This window comes from Populus nigra, chromosome 12, assembly GCF_951802175.1.
Source record: "Populus nigra chromosome 12, ddPopNigr1.1, whole genome shotgun sequence".
Lineage (NCBI taxonomy): Eukaryota > Viridiplantae > Streptophyta > Magnoliopsida > Malpighiales > Salicaceae > Populus > Populus nigra.
Window position 1 is genome coordinate 3838877 of NC_084863.1, and position 18648 is coordinate 3857524.

Here is an 18648-nt window from a genome sequence, read left to right on the forward strand (position 1 = left end):
TCGGTGACCTCGTGACCTTCAAGTAATAAAAGTGGACAACTTTTGTGTTGATGAGGTTTTTTCTTAAAAAAAGGTTTAATGGAAATAGTTTTTTTTCTCTAAACATGATATTTTTTTAGGAGTTAAATAATAAACTATTTCTTTTTGTTTTTCAATTGAAAAAACATGATACCTGAAATCATATACATGACATATATTTTTTTTCACATTAAAAATTAAAAATTGACTTGAAATCTTACTTGCAAGATAAACATGCTTACATTTTTTTTTTTTAAAATCATAATATTTTGATATGCATTCACAGCATTAATATAATATTTTATTATTTAAAAAATTAACTTAGAATTCTATTTGTGACGGAGCGCGAGCGATTGAAATAAAAAATCTTGAAATAACAAGCTAAACTTTTTTATATATGTATTTTTAAATTTTCTTTGAAAAATGAAATTAACATATGATGTTTATTATAACTAGTTTATACATGTTTGTATATGATTATTCAAATATTTTGTTGTATTTTTTCAATATAACATTTATTGAATTATTTGAAATGAATAAATCGGATTTAGGCATCGTTTGGAAACGCGGCTGCGGCTGCGTTCCCAAAAAATTTGAAATTTTTTTTTTTTGCTAAAATTTAATATGGTTTGTACGTTTTGGATCGTTTTGATGTGCTGATGTTAAAAATGATTTTTAAAAAATGAAAAAACATCATTGACATGCATTTTGGCACGAAAAGTTATTTGAAAAGCACCTGCAATCACACTGCCAAACACGCTCTTAGTAACAAAACTAAAAAGTTGGGGTGACTACTGTTTGCTACACTATTAATGTGAATAGTGCAATTTTTTTTTTTCTTGGTTCATGTATTTTTTTTAATCTTTGCACTGTTTACATGTACAATTCATCTTTTTTTTTGGTTTATTTTCTTTTTCTCAGGTTCATGCAATTGTTTTTCGTTGTTTTTTTCTCGGCTGTGGGGTGATTTTATTGTTCATTGAATTGTGCAATTTTGTTTTGTTTTTTTTTCCTCAGTTAGTGCAATTATTTTGATTTTTTCCCCTCCGTTGGTGCATTTTTTTAACTTCTTTTTTTCCCATGTTCATGTGAATAGAGGTTTCTTTTTGGCTTTAATTTTTTTTTCTTGGTTTTCAACTGCATTGTGCACATGAACGACCCCCCCCCCCCCCCTCTTTTTTTTTATTCATTGAACTTGATCTTTTTACAATTTCTTTCTTTTAAATTAAAGATTGATTTTGCAAGAGAGAATTTTAGATTATAATTAAAAATAAAATTAAATGAAGGACAAATAGAAAACAATATAGCTAAAAGTTCAAAAGGTGCGGAAAACTTCAGTTTTGTCTCTAAAGTTTTAGTTGTTGTTATTTAGCCTTTGAAGTTTTAATATTTTACATTTCAATCCCAAACTTCATTTATCTCATATTTCAGTCCTTGATTGTGGAGACATGACATCTCATATTTCAGTTTAATAATTCTACGCATTTGATGTAATTATAGCAGTTTGTATTTTAGTTTACTGATTTTGTTTCTTAAAATAGTTATATTGATCTTTAATAACTAGTTTTAAAGTATTTTTTTTTATATCGTTAGAGATTCTTTTTTAAAATATTTTATGTTATTGAAGATTTTATATGGTGTATAAATAAAAGAACAATGATAAAACAAGATTAAATTATTTTTAGAAAGCAATAAATAATCTTAAATAATTTTATAATATCAAGTCTTTTTTCTTAGTCAAGATGATGCCTGATTTACAAAATTTAGTATAAGAATTAGAGTTGTGGCCCTAGTTCCTAACATTAAAAAATAATTCTTGGCAACATTAGTGTTTTTAAAGAAATAAGAAAAATATAATACTCGATTATTGATTTGATTGGGTTCAATAAACTCAAATAAATAAATAATAAGATAAAAAAGACAACTATAGTAAATAAACCAAGCAAAATAATTTTTTTTTTGACAATCATTAAATGCAAAAAATAAATGATTGCCAATATTATATAAAAAAAATATCCTATTAGTATTCTTAAAAGATCTTCGTGATCTTGTTTGATAACAAAGAAAAAAAAATGATAATGTGATAACTTCTTAGAAAGTAAAATTTTTTTTTAAAAAACCAAAGCTTAATTCTTAACAAATTAAATATTGAAGGATAAAATAAAATTTTTTTAAAAAAGAAATAAAAAAACACGACCTGACTACACTCGAGTCAACCTACCAAATTCATGATCTAATTGTGAGACTGAGATAATATTTTAAAAAGCCAAATTGAATAAAATCACGAAATTCAATTCTCAAACTAATCTAATATTGAAGAGCAAAATAAAAAAAAAATCAATTGAAAAAAAGTAACGAAAAAAAATAATTAAGTTATATTAAGTTAACACGTCAAGCATGTAATCTGAAATAACCTCATAGAAAAAAAAAGTTAAAACAATCACAAAACTCAATCTTTAACCAATCTAATGTTGAAATAGAAAATTATAAAAAAATAATTTAAAAAAAGACCTAAAAAAATACTGAAGTAAACTCGATCTAATATTCCAAAACCATGACCGGGTTCATGAGTGTCAATATATTATTCTTTCCTTATTTAGTGTCTTTCATAGTTGTATATCCCTTGATTATCTCTATAAGATTTTCATTATTGTTCTATATATTCTTACCATAATCCTTCCTATAATAAGCCTAGGATTAAGGGATCTGATTATGTTTATTAAACCCTAGAATTAAGAGATTTGATCATTCTTGATGTGTGTGTGTGTATTGTAACTCTCTTAGTGAAAGACACTGAAAACATTTCAGAAATTCTCTTGTGTTTTCTTGTCAATGAGGACATGATTGTCTTATAGAAGGCAAACCCAATAAAATCATAAAGCTAAATTTTCAATCAACCAAATACGGAGGGATTAAATTAAAAAAAAATCAATAAAAAAGGATTCAAAACAAAAAAATAGTAATAAAAAGAATGAGGATTAATTTTTTTTTTCATAAATAAAACAAAATGCTAAGTGATGAAATTGAAAAAAAAAACATTCAATTAAGAAAAGGATCCAAAACAAAATTAAAAGATATCAAAAGAATGAGGATGAAGTTTGATATAAAAAATAAATGAAACCAAATTCCAAGAAATGAAATTGAATACAAAATTAATTGAAAAAAGGATAAAAAAAATAAAAATCAAAACAATGATGATCAAAATTGAAAAAACATTTTATTTTTTGGTAGAACAACACGAATCCCAAGACTCGAGTCATGAGACTAGAATTACTTTATAAAAAATAAATCCAAAAAAACCACAAAGCTAATTTTCTAATCAACCATAAGGGATGAAATTGAATAAAAAACTCGATTAAAAAAAGGATCCAAAAAATAAAAAGAATGAAGAACAAATTTGATATAAAAACTAAATGAAAGTAAATGCTGATGGATGAAATTAAAAAACAACATGAATAAAAAAATGGTTCAAAAGCAGAAAATAACAATTAAAAAAATAAAAATCAAATTTAAAATAAAAATAAAATGGCAAGACACCAAAGAGAAACGAGGTAGGAGAAGGAAAAAAAAGAAGTAAAACGAGCTGCCACACACTTCTAAACGATACACGCATAGCGTCACCTCATCATGAAGAGCTTGTCGAGACGCATCCAACTTAGCCATGGATGGCGACGTTTGGCCACCAAAATCAACTGCATGCATCTTAGAGTGCTGCTACCAGCTTCCACATGTTAGCGTGTGTACAACATATGCCATCCAGCTTGTCTTGTCTGTTTACTCAAGTCCTCACATTTGTTTCAATTTTAGAAAATCAGAGTCCAAGTTTTTTTGGATCTAAAAATAAAAAATTTCAACCTTTATTTAACCTGAAAATATAAAAAAATATATATCATAAGGACCTTTAAAACCTGTTTCTAATCACAAAATATATTTTAATTGGATTAAAAACTCAAAATTAAATTAAATAAAAAAATTGTTGTTCCCTTACCTATTGTTTCGGACATTATTAGAGATAAAAACAACATATATTGAGTTCTTTTCTTAAAGTTGTATCAACATATATCAAGATCATAGTTAATAGTGGTTGAAATTTGGCCACCCGATAGTTTTCACTCACCACTTTCTTTTTCAGTGATTTTTTTTTAAATAATAGTCAATAGATCACCTTTTTCATGTTCATCAAATTCAAGCATGAGTGTCTGTGACAAGATTCATTATGATTTATAGGGATTGCTCCTATTTTATTAATTGAAAAATTTAGATATCATGCTTGGTAGATGATATTTCTAAATATCCATGGATTATTCCCTTACCTTGTAAATCAAATTTTGTAAATGAATATTCTGCATATGAACAGTAAGTTAGCGGGAATTCAACAAAAAGATAAAAACTTTCCACTTTAACATGGGAGAAGTTGTCAACTCAAAGCTTGCATCTCATTTCCATGCATCAAGTATTATTCATCAAGTTTCTTGTCTGTATACTCATAAACAAATATGCATGGTTGAAAGGCGTCATAGGACTATACGAGAGCCAGGAATGACCATGATGCTTCACACTAATGTCCCTCTATTTTTCTGTGTAAAGGATACAAATGCTATCATCCTGTAAGCAAAAAAATTATGGCCTCACGACATGTTTTTGATGAATCCGTTTTTCCATACAAGACATCTCCCACATCAACTGCTGCTCAACCTTCATCACACACATTGTTTATTTTTGAAACTTGGATTCCCTACAGTGATTTCAATTCTGTTGCAGGCAACACTGTGACAGCGCCAGTGCCTCCATGTCTTAGAGTGTGTTTGGTATTACGGTAGCTGTTGTGGTTGTGGTTTGAAAAAAGTTGTTTTATAAAAAGTATTTTTAGTTGAGATTGGTTTGAAAAAATAGATGTTTGGTTAAAACTGTGGTTGAAATTGAGATTGAAGAAAAAGTAGTTTAATGTGTTTGGTTAAGAATGCTTTTGAAATTAAGGTTATAAAATAATTTTAAAAAATATATATTAATATTGATGGTTTTTAATTTAAATATTGTGAATTTAACTATTGCTATTACATCATGAAATAAATCACACTTTATATAAAAAAAAATTACTTTAACAAAAAACTATCTACAATTCTATTACGTACAAAATTCATCCGACAAGAACTATAAAATTAGGTAAAATATTATCAAGAATAAAATTAAGATTACAGTACGAATAAATTTAATTCACCTTAAACTAGTTTTAAAAAAACAAAAAATAATTTTTGTTCACGTTCATAGTGCGAATAAAATCAATTAACTGCACTGGTTTTTTCAAAAAAAAAAAAAACTGTTCAGTGAATAGTGATGTTCTGAGTACAACTCGGGCTCCTTCTCTGGCTCTATTTCTGGGTCCACTTCAAGCTCCTCGGTGGTGTCTGGGAGTATCATCAAACATGTCTGGGCGTCGTTCCTTTCTTTCTTACTTGAGTTAAAGGAGCTTGTGCCTTTAGCTTTCTTGTATGCTCCATTCTCTGGCTGGTCCAGATTGAAGTTTCCACTGCTGACATTGCTGGTTTTTTTCTTACCTTGCTCAATTGAGCTTGGCATGCCAAAGGGAAGCAGAGTGGAGAAAGCAGGGGAAGATTGCAGAGAGGAAAATGCAGCAGAAAGGAGATGGTTCTGTATGAGGTTTAGAGAGGGAAGCTGCGTGAAGGAGGACAAATCCATGAGACGAGAGAAGCACAGTGGAGGTCGAAGCTGTGGAGGAGGATAGACGATGGAAGCACAATGGAGAAGGCGAAGCAGTGGAGGAGGACGGACAATGGAAGCCACAGTAGAGGAGGAGGACAGATTGGGCTAATTATTTTTTGGATAATGAACATTAATTGTAAGCAACGTTTTCTGAACAGCAGCCATGGCGAAAAGCAAGTCGACTTACTTTTGCTATACCAATGTTTCAAACGCATATTTATGTGGGATCCATGTATAAAAAACTGTGGTCTCTGTTAACTAAACACATTGCAACTTATTGACGCAGCTAAACGTGGACGCAACCACTTAACCAAACGGAGTCTCAGTCCCCTGCCTACGTTCACCATTCCTACACTAGCTCTACAAGCTTCTGATGCAACACTGTCACAGGAGTCGCGCCACAATCTACTACCTGAAGCCCTACCTTTAGTTCCACAGGTTGAGGGAGAGCAGTCAGTTGAAGAAGAAGCACACTGACAAGAAGAAGGAGCACACTCACAGGAAAACTTTGAGTTTTCTGGAAATTTGCCGCAAGGACACTTTGAATCTATTGCAGCAACTGGAAATTTAAAGGAACACTCTGCTGCAGCAACTAGAAATTTAGGAGACCATCTTGAAGAACATTTTGAGTCTGCTGCAGCAACTGGAAACTCTTAGACAGAACCTGAATCAGCTGCAGAAGTTGGATAACATTCGAAAGGACAAGATTCTCACTCTATGGTTACTCTGTCTCAATCAGCTACACTTTCAAAAGTTGCATAAGCAGAACCTCAAGCTTCTCAAACAGAACCTGCATCAAGAGTTGGACAACCTTCTCAAGGTCAAGGTTCTCATCCTATGGCTACATGACCCCAATTTGGAATTGTAAACCAAATCCAAAAATGCCCTGACCTCCATATCCACTCACAATGTACCTCTTGAGCCACAAAATGTCCAGTCAACTCTAGCTCATCCCGGATGGAAAGCTGCAATGGAACTGTTCTACAGTTAAATCATACATGGACTCTTATTTCCCGTACCCCATATGTACATATAATCGGTTCCAAATTAATAGGTGTTCAAGACAAAACTGAAACATGATGGATCTTTAAACAGACTAAAAGCTCGTGTTGTTGCAAAAGAATATCATCATATTGATGAGATTGATTTAACTGAAGCCTTTTCTCCGATTGTCAAACTAGGAACCATACAAATGATCATCACTACAACACTAGTTCAAGAATAACCTGCATTCCTGCATAGTAACATCACTTAAGACATATATAGGAAAGAACCACTGGGGGTGACTAATCCAGAACATCCAACATATGTATGAAAACCTCGTAAGATTCTCTATGGGTTCAAGCAAGCTCCACATGTATGATTTAATTGTTTTAACATATTTTATTTTAAATATGAGTTTATTCGTAGCTTAGTTTATCCATATCTGTTTGTTTTTCATTTTGAATATGGTTTTCTAATGCTTCTCTACTCTATGTTGATGATATATTATTCATAAGATTTGCAGAAACTCCAGTGTATTTTTAAATATTTTTTTTAAATAACTATTACTATAATACTAAATAAACATTAAATTTAATAATATTTTTAAATTTTTATTGGATTATCTTATTATCATAATTACATTCATAAATTTTGAAGGTCTCATATGGATTAGCTGATATTGACATTCATTATTTATTATTTATTTTTTTTATAATATCAAATCATGATTTTTGTTTTTTTGTTTTTAAATGCATTGACAGCGCAGCGTTTGAATGACATTTTTTTTCACATTGCAGAAAATACGGGCAGTCCCGTAGCGAAGCATGGCCATCTGTGTAACCTATATATATATATATATATATATATATATATATATATATATATATGAAAGGATAAATAAAAAAGTGAAAAATAAATAAATTGAAAGAGGAATAATAAAAAAAAGCCTTGTGAAAATGTCAAAAAAACCAGCCTCTTCTATGTCCTGTATTAAATATACACACAGAATTACTGAAATCATAAAATTAAAATTAAAAGGTCCAAATCTCTCCGAACTTCCCTTCCCATCTGGATCTTCCCTTCTGTGATTGATTCCACAATCATCCAAAATGAACGACGCAGATGTCTCCAAGCAGATCCAGCAGATGGTCAGATTCATCCGCCAAGAAGCGGAAGAAAAGGCCAACGAGATCCTAGTTTCTGCTGAAGAAGTACTTCTTTCTTCTTCTTCATTGTTTCTTTTTTGCTGAATCGCTTAGTGGGTTTTTTTTCTCTTCGCTTAGTTTTGATCTGATTGATAAAATTGTGTTTTTGAAGGAATTCAATATAGAGAAGCTGCAACTGGTTGAGGCAGAGAAGAAGAAGATCAGGCAAGAGTATGAGCGTAAAGAGAAGCAAGTTCAAGTTCGCAAAAAGATGTAATTCTCTCCATCCTTTTATTGTTTTCGGATTAACATTTTGTGATTTGTGTTTCTTAATTATGCTGTTCATTGATTGGTGGTGTTGTGTTGATTTAGTTTATATTTCAGTTTTAAGTGATGGGTTTGTTCTAGATCTTGATATTGCAATTTATGCTGTTAAATTTGGTTGCTTGTAGTTATTATATTGTGCACAGTGAACTGAAGTGATGCTGATCATAAACTTTGTTAGTGTTGATATTGATTTTATCTTGTTTTTTAATCATTTCTTTTTATTAATCGATATTATAAAAGTTTGGCTCGGTTTGAAACTGTGTAGGATATATTACTAGTTTGGTATTATTGAATGGAGATCAGGATTGGACTCAAAATAATTTCCATCAATTTGTTTTGGTAGAGAATGGATTATTTTATTCTTTTCTCATCAGAAGTCATATGAAGTGACATTTTGTTGTGTTGGTTATTTTGTGTAGTGAGTATTCAATGCAGCTTAATGCCTCTCGGATCAAAGTGCTTCAAGCTCAAGATGATATGGTTAATTCCATGAAAGATGGAGCAGGAAAGGAGCTTTTGAATGTCAGCCAAAATCAGCATCACTACAAGAATCTTCTCAAAGACCTTATTGTTCAGGTCATTATTAAATAACCAGCTTGCCTATTTACTGGTCCCTTTATTATATGTATTTTCATACTCATCAGTTTCCGTAAAATTGATGAAAATTGTAGAATTGTTGTGCCATGTATAGTTTATGAAGCTTCAGGTGATGGGTTTTTTTCTCTTGTTTGCCTTTGTATCAATGTAAACTTTTGATACATGGCATAATGTCTGCATGTTAGTGGTTAGATACATGCACATAATCTTTCCTACTGAGAAAATTGATTTTAATGATAAAGTGAAGTGAATTTTAATCTACAAACACCCCGATGATGGCTTGAGCTTTTAGGGACTTATGTGATGAAAGTTTGTACCTTACTGATATATATTAGAGGATGATTGGTTGTTCGTAAAAATTTAGATGTTGAAATGAAAAATTGTTTTTATTAGGAATGCTCAGAAATGGTCATTTTGATTTATTATGTAATAGGAATGTGGTGTTATATATTTGAATAATGTATTTTTCTCATAATCTGGATTTTTTTTTCTTCAATTGTCTGCAGAGTTTGCTCAGATTGAAGGAGCCTGCTGTCTTGCTACGTTGCCGGAAAGATGACCATAATTTGGTGGAGTCTGTCCTGCATTCAGCAAAGGAGGAATATGCTGAGAAAGCAAATGTTTTCCCCCCAGAAATCATTGTGGACCATAATATCTATCTCCCACCTGCTCCTAGCCATCATAATGCTCATGGTCTTTCCTGGTAAATTATTCATGAAAAATCCAATAAAATATCCCGAGTGCATTTACATGTTCATTCATCAGTAGTTGTTTATGTGGGACTTCTGGGAAATTAACAAGTGTGTTGTCTTTGTTCTTAATTGTGGCTGCCATGGTAAAAGTATAACTGCTATTGATTTCTAAAATTATTTAGTTGGATAATTGATATGGTATTTGTATCAGATGTTTGAGGATTCCAAATTGCATAATAGCTATTTAGTATAAGGTTTCAAAATGGCTTATCTTAAAATAGGTGTTCTTTATTATTTAAATAAAAGAGATGGCGAAACAAGTTGATTTTGGTATTTTTTATTGTTAAGCTCTGGAGGTGTGGTGTTGGCGTCTCGAGATGGGAAGATTGTGTTTGAAAATTCCCTTGATGCACGTTTGGATGTTGCATTCCGTAAAAAACTTCCCGAGGTATGCTCATAAACTTTTGTTATTGATGTTACTGTTTTTGTTCTTGGCCTCTACACTCCAATTCCTTACTGGGATAATCATATCAAGAGAATGACCAAGAGAGAATTGAACTTTTTCCTAGAAAAGGAACAATCATGATTGTGGTACCCAATTATTTGAAAAAAAGGTTGTGAAGTAACCTACATGATGTGGGCCTACATTATAGATTTTTTGAGACTACTTATTTTAGAAGAAATATAGGGTTTGATTTTTGAAGATTGTAGTTTCCTCGTGTTTGCTACTTTCATTTGGTTTTCTTATTTTATTTGGGTGCCTATAAATAAACACCCTATGCAGACATTCAACTGTAAGGTATTATTATTGAATAAAAAAACCTGAGTTTTCTTCTTGATTTTGAGCAAGTCTGTTGTTTTGATTTCCTCAAGATTGAGTGTCTTTGTTTAATGGTGATCTTGTTGGTGTTCTTGCATCTTCTACATCATTGCAACATTCACCAATCCTTAGAGAAAGAATAATCATGCTAGTTCTCTGATTGGAGCTAACTCATTCTAATTGAGAATTTCTCCTTGTTTTCATTTTTGCACATTGAAGTTTAGAACTAGACTTCAAATAGCCATTTTAGTCCAAACTCCCAGCCCAACTTGTATTGATTTTAGTTATTGTTGAAACATATGGGATATTGTTCTGTCAGCTTGTGTTATGTTATACCAAAGATGTGTCTAGATGAGGGCTTTTCTTTCTTCTGTTTTGTCCATCAATCAATAGTTCTGCAAGGAGGATAAGGAAGATCTGATTAGTGGTTGGCTGTTTTGGATCTGAAATCCAAGGAGGTTATATTTTACAGCAGAAAGAACTCAGAAATGGTCTTTAAAATGAAACTTGCAGCGTTGGCATGTGCCATGTGACTTGGAACTTCCTCGTCTTAATTAGAACTCATACTAGACAAACTAGTGGATCCTTATCTAATCCTCTAGTATGAGTTCTAATTAAGAGGTGGAAATTCCTTTTAAGTAGTAATATTTTATTGTAATTTATGGGTCAAAGTGATCCCATTAGTTTGTCTAGCTTCTTATAATGTTCCTTTTTTTTTGTTTTTTTTAATTCTGAACTTTCTTTATCAGTGTTATGCGAGTACCTGTTTAATTTTTGGAGATTCCTTAACTAAAACTCCCTCATTCTTATTTGCACACATGCTAGGGGATGCAAACACAATTCAGTGGGGAGTTTTATAACTATTTTCCCCGTTGTATCATCTTCTTTGTCTGCAAATTGCAGAAAGTCTTAGTGCTACCTTGGAAAGACCAAATCGAATGGCCCACGTAATTGATTACCCTAATGATATATTGGCTTCTTATTGCAGATCCGCAAGTTGCTAGTTGGCCAGGCTGTATAATGGCATCGTGAGGCTTCTGCATGATGAGATGGTTAGCGATGTTGTTTTGTCCCTGGATAATTTATGTCCTATATTTGAAAACCCAGAGATTATTATCAATTGTTTGGTTGTGTTTTAAATTTCTTGTTTGCGAAAAACCTGTATTTCTGAAATTAGTGAAGCTTGTACTCGGTTTAGTGTTTGTATCATCCTAGACACCTCAAGGCAGCCATTCAATAATAAATAAAATATCTAGTGTTTTGGTCAAGTTATACCGTTATAATCCTTCTCGCTCATTGTTCCAGAAGTATTCAATTGATCATATTTTGCAAGAATTCTTTTTGAATGACTGGAAATGTATGAACGTATCAAGTTCATGTTTGAATCATATCAGGGTACCTTTGAACGTCTTGTTTTTTTTTTTTTTCTCACTTACAGAGCTTTTCGAGATAGGGTTTTGCGGAACCTCTGAGAAGATTTGAATCCATGACAATGATTGCCATGATCTTTGGCATGAAAAAGATTTTCAGAATCTTGGAAATTATCTTGAAGGGAGTGAGTTAAGACTAATCTTTTCTTAAAAGAAAAAAATAGTGAAGGCAAATCTTTAGTTGAAAAGAACTGACGACAAACCTTTTGAACAATACAAGGCGCGTGTTTGGCATTCCACTTGTGGGTGTCTGTTTTTCCTGTATTGTTTTTTTCCGCTTGCATATTCTGTCGGCGCTTTAAACACCTACGAAATCTTCAATAGAATATTCACGTCTGAAATCAGCTTTTAGCACCCCACTTACCATCGAAAAACCATCGGTGTGTTTAAAATGCCGACAGGGTATGTATAAAACTATCAGCCTTTATCCAAAATTCTTAAAACCTATTAATTTAAATCTCAAGTTGCAAAATTCTAACAAATCACATAATTAATAATTAACTTCAAATATGATTAGCATTAGCATAAATCACTACGAGAGATCCTAATTAGATAGCTATAACATAATTAAGTTCCAATTACTATCCTCCATGCATTTAAAATATCCTAAACCAGTGGAGGTGTAGGGGGAGGAAATAAATGCTAAAGTGGAAGATCTAGGAGGAGGAGGAAATGGTACACTTTTGCATAAATATATGATAATTATGACTTTTTATTTTTATAGTCTAGAGCTTTGCAACATAAAACTCATCATTAATTAACTTTATATTCTCACGGTCACAATACAATGTAAATTCAAGTTAGTTTTTATACTGTCATTTGTTTTTCATTTTACATGTATAATTGTGTTAAAAATATTATCAAATATATTCTTCCTAATATGCATGCCATTCAAATTATGACCAATTACATTGCTTTTCAATAAAGAATTAAGCTTAAAAAAATATAGGTCTCACTAAAACCATAAAACTTTTGTTGCTTACTTGAATGAAAACAAAAAACAATGCCTTCATACTTGAAAATTTCATCATACAAATGTTCATTTGACAATACCAGCGATGCAATATCTCTTTCAATTTTATCTTTCAAGAAGTCCTTTTTTGTTATTTCTAAATAAATAATGATTCGGAAAGAAGCCTTGGTGGCAATAAAAAAAGAAGCTTTACCACCATTGTATAGAATAAATACCTTATTATGATGCATGCAATACAAATATTGCACCTGACATCATGACGAGCGTATTAAAAACAAAAAGCCTTTATTGTTTGGATATTATAAAGCTAGATATCCATTACCTAAATACTTGAAATATTTAATATCATGATTACAATTAGTTTGAGTTTTGGTTTTACCTTAGACAGTCTTAGTTGAATCCTTATTTATAGCTTTATGTAGTTTGACTTTGCTTTCCATTATATATATATATATATATATATATATATATATATATTAGTTTAACGTGAGTGTTCGGGTCAACTTGTACGTACCTCAACTAATCCCACGGGTCCTGAAGTTAACGACCATGTAAACCTCTAGTGGCCATCATATGAGTAACCACAGGGCTCGAACCTGAGACCACAGAGGGAGCAAACCTTTTGGTCTCAAGCTTTTACTATTAGGTCACAACCTAGATGGTTTGCTTTCCATTATATTCATCTTTAATAAAGTAGCCCCCTCTTTTGTATAATTTGACCTTTAAGATAAAAAAGAATCTAAATTACCTTTTTAGTGTGTATTATCTTTTCTTTTTAACTATCTCTCTATCCTGATAGCAATATAAGCCATATTTTCTATCGCAATATAATGGTGTAATTCAATCATATTAGCTACTTTTCTATTCAAACTATTAAAAAATCTTGTTATTATAGCCTTTCAATCCTTGACAACATTAGCTTTAACCATGTCAATCTCCATCTTATTATAGCAATCCTTCACTCTTATATCTCAGAGTCAAACTTTGCAATTACTGAAATAATTCTCTATCAAATATCACACGAAGTGATAATTATTGCTCGTTCATGTGAGAGGAAACAAAAAAAGAAGAAAAAAAAAGGGAGAAAACATGTTCAACCACAAAAAGGACCAGTTAGAAAGAGCGATAACTGCAGTTCCTTGGTGTTATATTACTATGAATTCTATATTATTACCAGGTGCTATATTATAATGCTTTGTATATTATTATGGAATAAGCATAACATCCAGGTTCAGCAACCTATTTATTTATGAAAACAGATACGACAGAGGAAATAAGGATGAGAACATGTCAAATATAATCAGAAATCGCAGGGCTACTGCTCCATGTCTTGTTCTTGTCCGACTAGAATGCTTTCTGAAGATAGTCGACTATCTTCTTGTCCAGTTGGAAGGCCTTGGCGAGGACATCAGGATTAATGGGTGGATCCGATCCAAACACCGCATTCGCAATTGTAATCACACCAGGGTTCTGGCTGCTTAAGCCGGCGAAAGCAAGCGCTTTCGCTTTTCCCATATTGAATTGGAAATGAATGAGTCCAATTGGAAACACAAAAACATCTCCAGGTTTTAAGGCTTTGGTGATTAGGCGATTATCTCCGTTAGCCAAGTTTGACGTAACAAAGCCAACATAGAGCGTACCCTCCACAACTACTATGATCTCAGTGGCGCGAGGGTGAGTGTGGGGTGGGTTCAGGCCATATGGAGCGAAATCAATGCGAGCTAAGGATATGCCAAGAGTGTTGAGTCCTGGAATTTTTTCAATATTGACAGCAGTGACATTTGAACCAAGACGACCGGAAGTGTCCCCTGGAATGTTGAGTCCAGAAGAGAAGAAATCCTTTTCAGTAACATCCTTTGGGTCCTTGCAGAATTTGCCATTCACAAACACTGCATGAGAAAGACATTCGATACCCTTAAAATGTCATCAATTAATAGAGAATATTGAACATATCGGAAAGTAAAGGAATAATAAAACATATGCAGGATGCATGATATTTTCAGTGTAATACTATCATGTAACTCTTAACGAAATACTTCAAGAGCGCATACCACCATCGGTTTCATCCACTGCTACACAGAAGTCCTGAAGAGGACTAGGATCGAAGGCAGAGGCAAATGAAGAAGCCAGAGCCAAGAGGACAAAAACTAGTACAAACTTTAGCCCTTCCATTAGATTCCACGCTGATTTTTCTTAAGGAGATGGGTGAGATATCTTGCATGGATGCTAGGTTATTTATAGATTGGAGTCATTGAATTGGTCGACGTTATCTCTAAATGAAGCCGACGAAGACTTGCTCCAGTCTGTAGTAGTTGCTCGTTCTTTGAGTGCAGTGATGAAACCGATTGACAAGATAGTAGAAATCACTCATGAATTCCTCCATAGATTCAAAAAACTTGACAATATCAATCACATGCCAATATTTTCTTGATAAGACTGTTTCCAGCATGATACTTTTCCTTTACGTTAACAGGCCTGCCTCGTGTCACAAGGCTTTGTTGAAGATATCTGGTGAAAATATCAGAGTAGGTCGAGAACTAAAGATTGTTAGGTGACAAAATGTTTATGGTCCTGGGGTAGTTACTTCAATGGAAGTTTCAGATGATTTTAAATGGATATAAGGTTAATCGTTGTTGATTATTCCTAGACGTAATTTTGTGACTTTTTTTACCAAAAGGTTTTTTTTTTTTTTTTTTTAAATGTTCTTTGAACATGGCGAAGCCACCAATTTCTCCATTGTCCATTATTGGAGTGGGCTTAAGGTCTCCATGGCATTTGATCTTGTTACCACAAAACGATGGGTCATTGATTATTTAAAAATATATCATTAGTTGACCAATTAAACTACTAATAAATATTAATATCTTTGACAATTTTTCTTAAAACAAATATTGTTTGGATAGTGGTAGTGATTTTTCCTAGATGTAATTGTTTGATTTTTATTACAATTTTTCTGAAGTTACTAATTAAATTAAATTAAAAAAACAAACTAATCCTGAAATTAGTGTAACCAAAGAGAGAAAACAGTATAGATTGTAACATGTCAGTTCTACAATGTTCTCTCTTTCTCTCTCTTTTTTTTTTAAAAAAGAAGATTATCCTTTATTTTTTTTATTTTAGTTTCTTAATTTTTGTTTTCTAATTTAATCGTTTAATATTGTATTAATTCAGGTTTGGGCATCACTAGTTGTTTTGTCTGCCTATGCATGAGTATCTTTAGGTGTAGAGAAAATATTTTGTTGATCGGTTAATATTTGTTTTGATAAAATAAAATTTAATTTTATTAATTTAAAATAATCAGAACTTTTAAGACTAAATTTGAAGTTTAGATAAATGTTTATCCTCTTTAATTTGCTAACATTAGGGACTGGGTTAAACAGGTAGGGGAATTTTTTTTGTTGCTCGACTTATTTTTTTTTAATTAGATCCTTTGACATTAAGTTTTTTTGAGTTTGGACTTAATGATTTATATTGGTTGCCAAGTTTTGAGGATCTAGCAATATAAAGAAAAAAATTTGGTGCTTGATTGATACTTAATTTGGATAATTAAAATAAAATTCTATTGATTTAAAATAATTGAGGCTTCAATGATCAAATTTGAAACTAAAATAAATATGAGTGACAAAAGTGAACATGAAGTGGAACATTGGACGACGAGTGCGGTCCACTCACCAGTATGTGAAGAAAGTTGTCGTGTTTCAGCGGCGTGTTTGATTTCTTACGATGTGGGAATGCCATCATCCTTGGTGGTGTTGGAGTTGGAGCGAAAATGACATTTGTATAAGATGGTGAGTGTTGATGGAAGACTGACGGTGCGACTTGGCAAGTTGTCCTATGTTAAATTTGATCCTCATTGTTTTCATTGCAATTTATTTATTTTGGGTCCTTTTTTATCAAAGTTAACCAACATTGGGTTCATTGAGAATTGGACTTTATGATTTTTATGATTTGCCTTTTATGGGGTAATCTCTGTCTCATAACTCGAGTTACTGGTTTAAAAGGTTAACTCAAGTTGACTTTGTTCTTTTTATAAATTCCTTTTTTAAATTGATTTTTTTTATTAATTTCACCCTTCAACGTTAAGTTGATATGAAATTGAGCTTCATAATTTTTCTCTTATTTGTGTTCTTTGGAGTTATCCTGATCTCATGACTTGGATTGCAGGTTTGGCGGATTAATTCGGGTTGACTTAGGTCTCCTTATTTAAATTGATTCTTTTTAGTTTCATCCATCAACATTATGTTGGTTTGAGAATTGAGCTTCGTGATATTTTGCTTTTTGCATTCTATTAGTTGATCCTATTTGAAAGATCTCAGTCGTGGGGTTTGTTGGGCTTACCCATTATAGATATTTTTTTTGTGTGTTGCTAATTTCTTGTTTTTTTTTTTAATTTTATCCTTTTACATTGGGATTTTTTGGAATTAGACTTCATAATTTTATTTTATTTGCTTTCTATGAGGTTATCGTAATCTTACAACCCAGGTAGCAAATTTTTCATACTAACTCGGATTAGCTCGGGACGTTTTTTCAAACTCACTTGGTTGGTCAGGAATTGAGCTTCATATTTTTTTTTTAATTTTTCTTTATATGGGGTTGTCGTGTTTTTATGACCTGGGACCTGTGTTTGACGTTTAAACTAGTGATGACTCAAGTCTTTTATTGGGCCCTTTTTTTTTAATTTTTTTCAAGTTTCACCCTTAAATATTTTGTTGATTTGTCTCTTTTTTTTATTCTTATATATATATATATAAATTAAATTCCATTTAATTTAACTTTTTTATCAAGTAAGATTATAGAGATCTGATCAAAATCTTTGATAGATATCTTTTTAGAAATTGACAAGCATTCTTTTTATGCAGGTTATCATGGTCATCTTTTTTTTTAAAAATTGAATCGTCTACTGTCATTGGTTGTTTTTTCTCATATAATCAAATTAAACCTCCTTAATTAATTCATTTGAATCTATGATCCGAGTCACAAATTTTTCTTCATGTTTTAAAATGTGTTAGCAATACATGAATATTCTTTTCTTTACATAAAAAAAAGTAAAATTTGGTTCAGCCCATGGCATAGCATAAGACACAAATCTAGTAGGTCACTATGATTTTTCTTCTTCCATCTAAAACATTAACAAGAACTAATTGAGGAGAGAAAATCGTTATTCTCATCCTTATAAAGTATTGTTCATTAGAAAAATATTTTTTTTTCAATTTCATCCTTTAACATTGGATTTATTATGGATTATTCTTCATAATTTATTTTGTTTTGTTTTTTATAAGGTTATCTCAATCTCATGACACAAGTCACGAGTTTTATAGGTTAACTTTGTTGAATTGAGTTTTTTTGGTTCTATTTATAAATGAGTTTTTTTTTTAATTTTATCCTTCACCTTTTAGGTTGATTGAAAATTAAGCTTCATAATTTATTTTTGTTTGCTTTCTATGAGGTTATCCTAATGTTATGATTTTAGTCAATGGCTTGGCATGTTAAATCAGGTTTTGTTTTTTTAATTCATTTTTTTGTCAATTTCATCCTTTAATTGTGGACTGATTGAGAATTCAACTTTATAGTTTGTTTTTTGATTTGCTTTCTATTGTGTTATCCTGAATTCATGATCTAGTCTTAGGAGGTTAACCCTGGTTGACTTGGTTTTTATATCCTTTTTTTGATTGATTTTTTTTCAATTTCAATCATCACTATTGAGTTGATTGAAAATTGAGCTTCAATATAATTTTTTTTTAGCTTTCTTTGAGGTTATCAAGGTTTCATAATCTAAGTTGTAGATTTTATATGTTAACTTGGATTGACGCTGATCGATTCAATATGTTATCATCATAATATTTTTTTAAAAAAGATATTTACTTTAGAATTTTTTTAACAAACTTTTTTTTTTCAATCGTTCGAGTTATCTTTGAACTTGCAGTTGTGAAGTTTCTATGGA

General features: G+C 31.4%; 2 protein-coding genes across 2 annotated transcripts; one reads left to right on the top strand and one right to left on the bottom strand.

Annotated features, from left to right (window-relative positions):
• Window positions 1-7724: 7724 nt before the first annotated feature.
• Window positions 7725-11572, top strand: LOC133670179 (V-type proton ATPase subunit E-like). Its single transcript, XM_062090685.1, has 6 exons — window positions 7725-7934; window positions 8041-8141; window positions 8615-8771; window positions 9299-9495; window positions 9833-9932; window positions 11293-11572. Exons 1-6 carry the CDS (start codon window positions 7833-7835, stop codon window positions 11323-11325), a joined length of 690 nt encoding a protein of 229 aa, XP_061946669.1. The 5' UTR covers window positions 7725-7832; the 3' UTR covers window positions 11326-11572.
• A 2383-nt stretch (window positions 11573-13955) lies between these two features.
• On the bottom strand, window positions 13956-14900 carry LOC133668985 (germin-like protein subfamily 1 member 7). The gene is made up of 2 exons (XM_062089002.1): window positions 14759-14900; window positions 13956-14596 (listed from the first exon to the last, which is right to left on the bottom strand). Exons 1-2 carry the CDS (start codon window positions 14877-14879, stop codon window positions 14052-14054), a joined length of 666 nt encoding a protein of 221 aa, XP_061944986.1. The 5' UTR covers window positions 14880-14900; the 3' UTR covers window positions 13956-14051.
• Between the last annotated feature and the right edge of the window lie 3748 nt (window positions 14901-18648).

What these genes read in the sequence shown, in the direction of transcription:
- LOC133670179 (XM_062090685.1), top strand. Translation starts at nt 7,833, where the DNA reads ATGAACGACGCAGATGTCTCCAAGCAGATCCAGCAGATGGTCAGATTC. An exon ending in TCCTAGTTTCTGCTGAAGAA is followed by an intron (nt 7,935 to 8,040) that starts GTACTTCTTTCT and finishes GTGTTTTTGAAG; the next exon opens with GAATTCAATATAGAGAAGCT. An exon ending in GTTCAAGTTCGCAAAAAGAT is followed by an intron (nt 8,142 to 8,614) that starts GTAATTCTCTCC and finishes TATTTTGTGTAG; the next exon opens with TGAGTATTCAATGCAGCTTA.
- LOC133668985 (XM_062089002.1), bottom strand. Translation starts at nt 14,879, where the DNA reads ATGGAAGGGCTAAAGTTTGTACTAGTTTTTGTCCTCTTGGCTCTGGCT. An exon ending in AGTGGATGAAACCGATGGTG is followed by an intron (nt 14,597 to 14,758) that starts GTATGCGCTCTT and finishes TTTCTCATGCAG; the next exon opens with TGTTTGTGAATGGCAAATTC.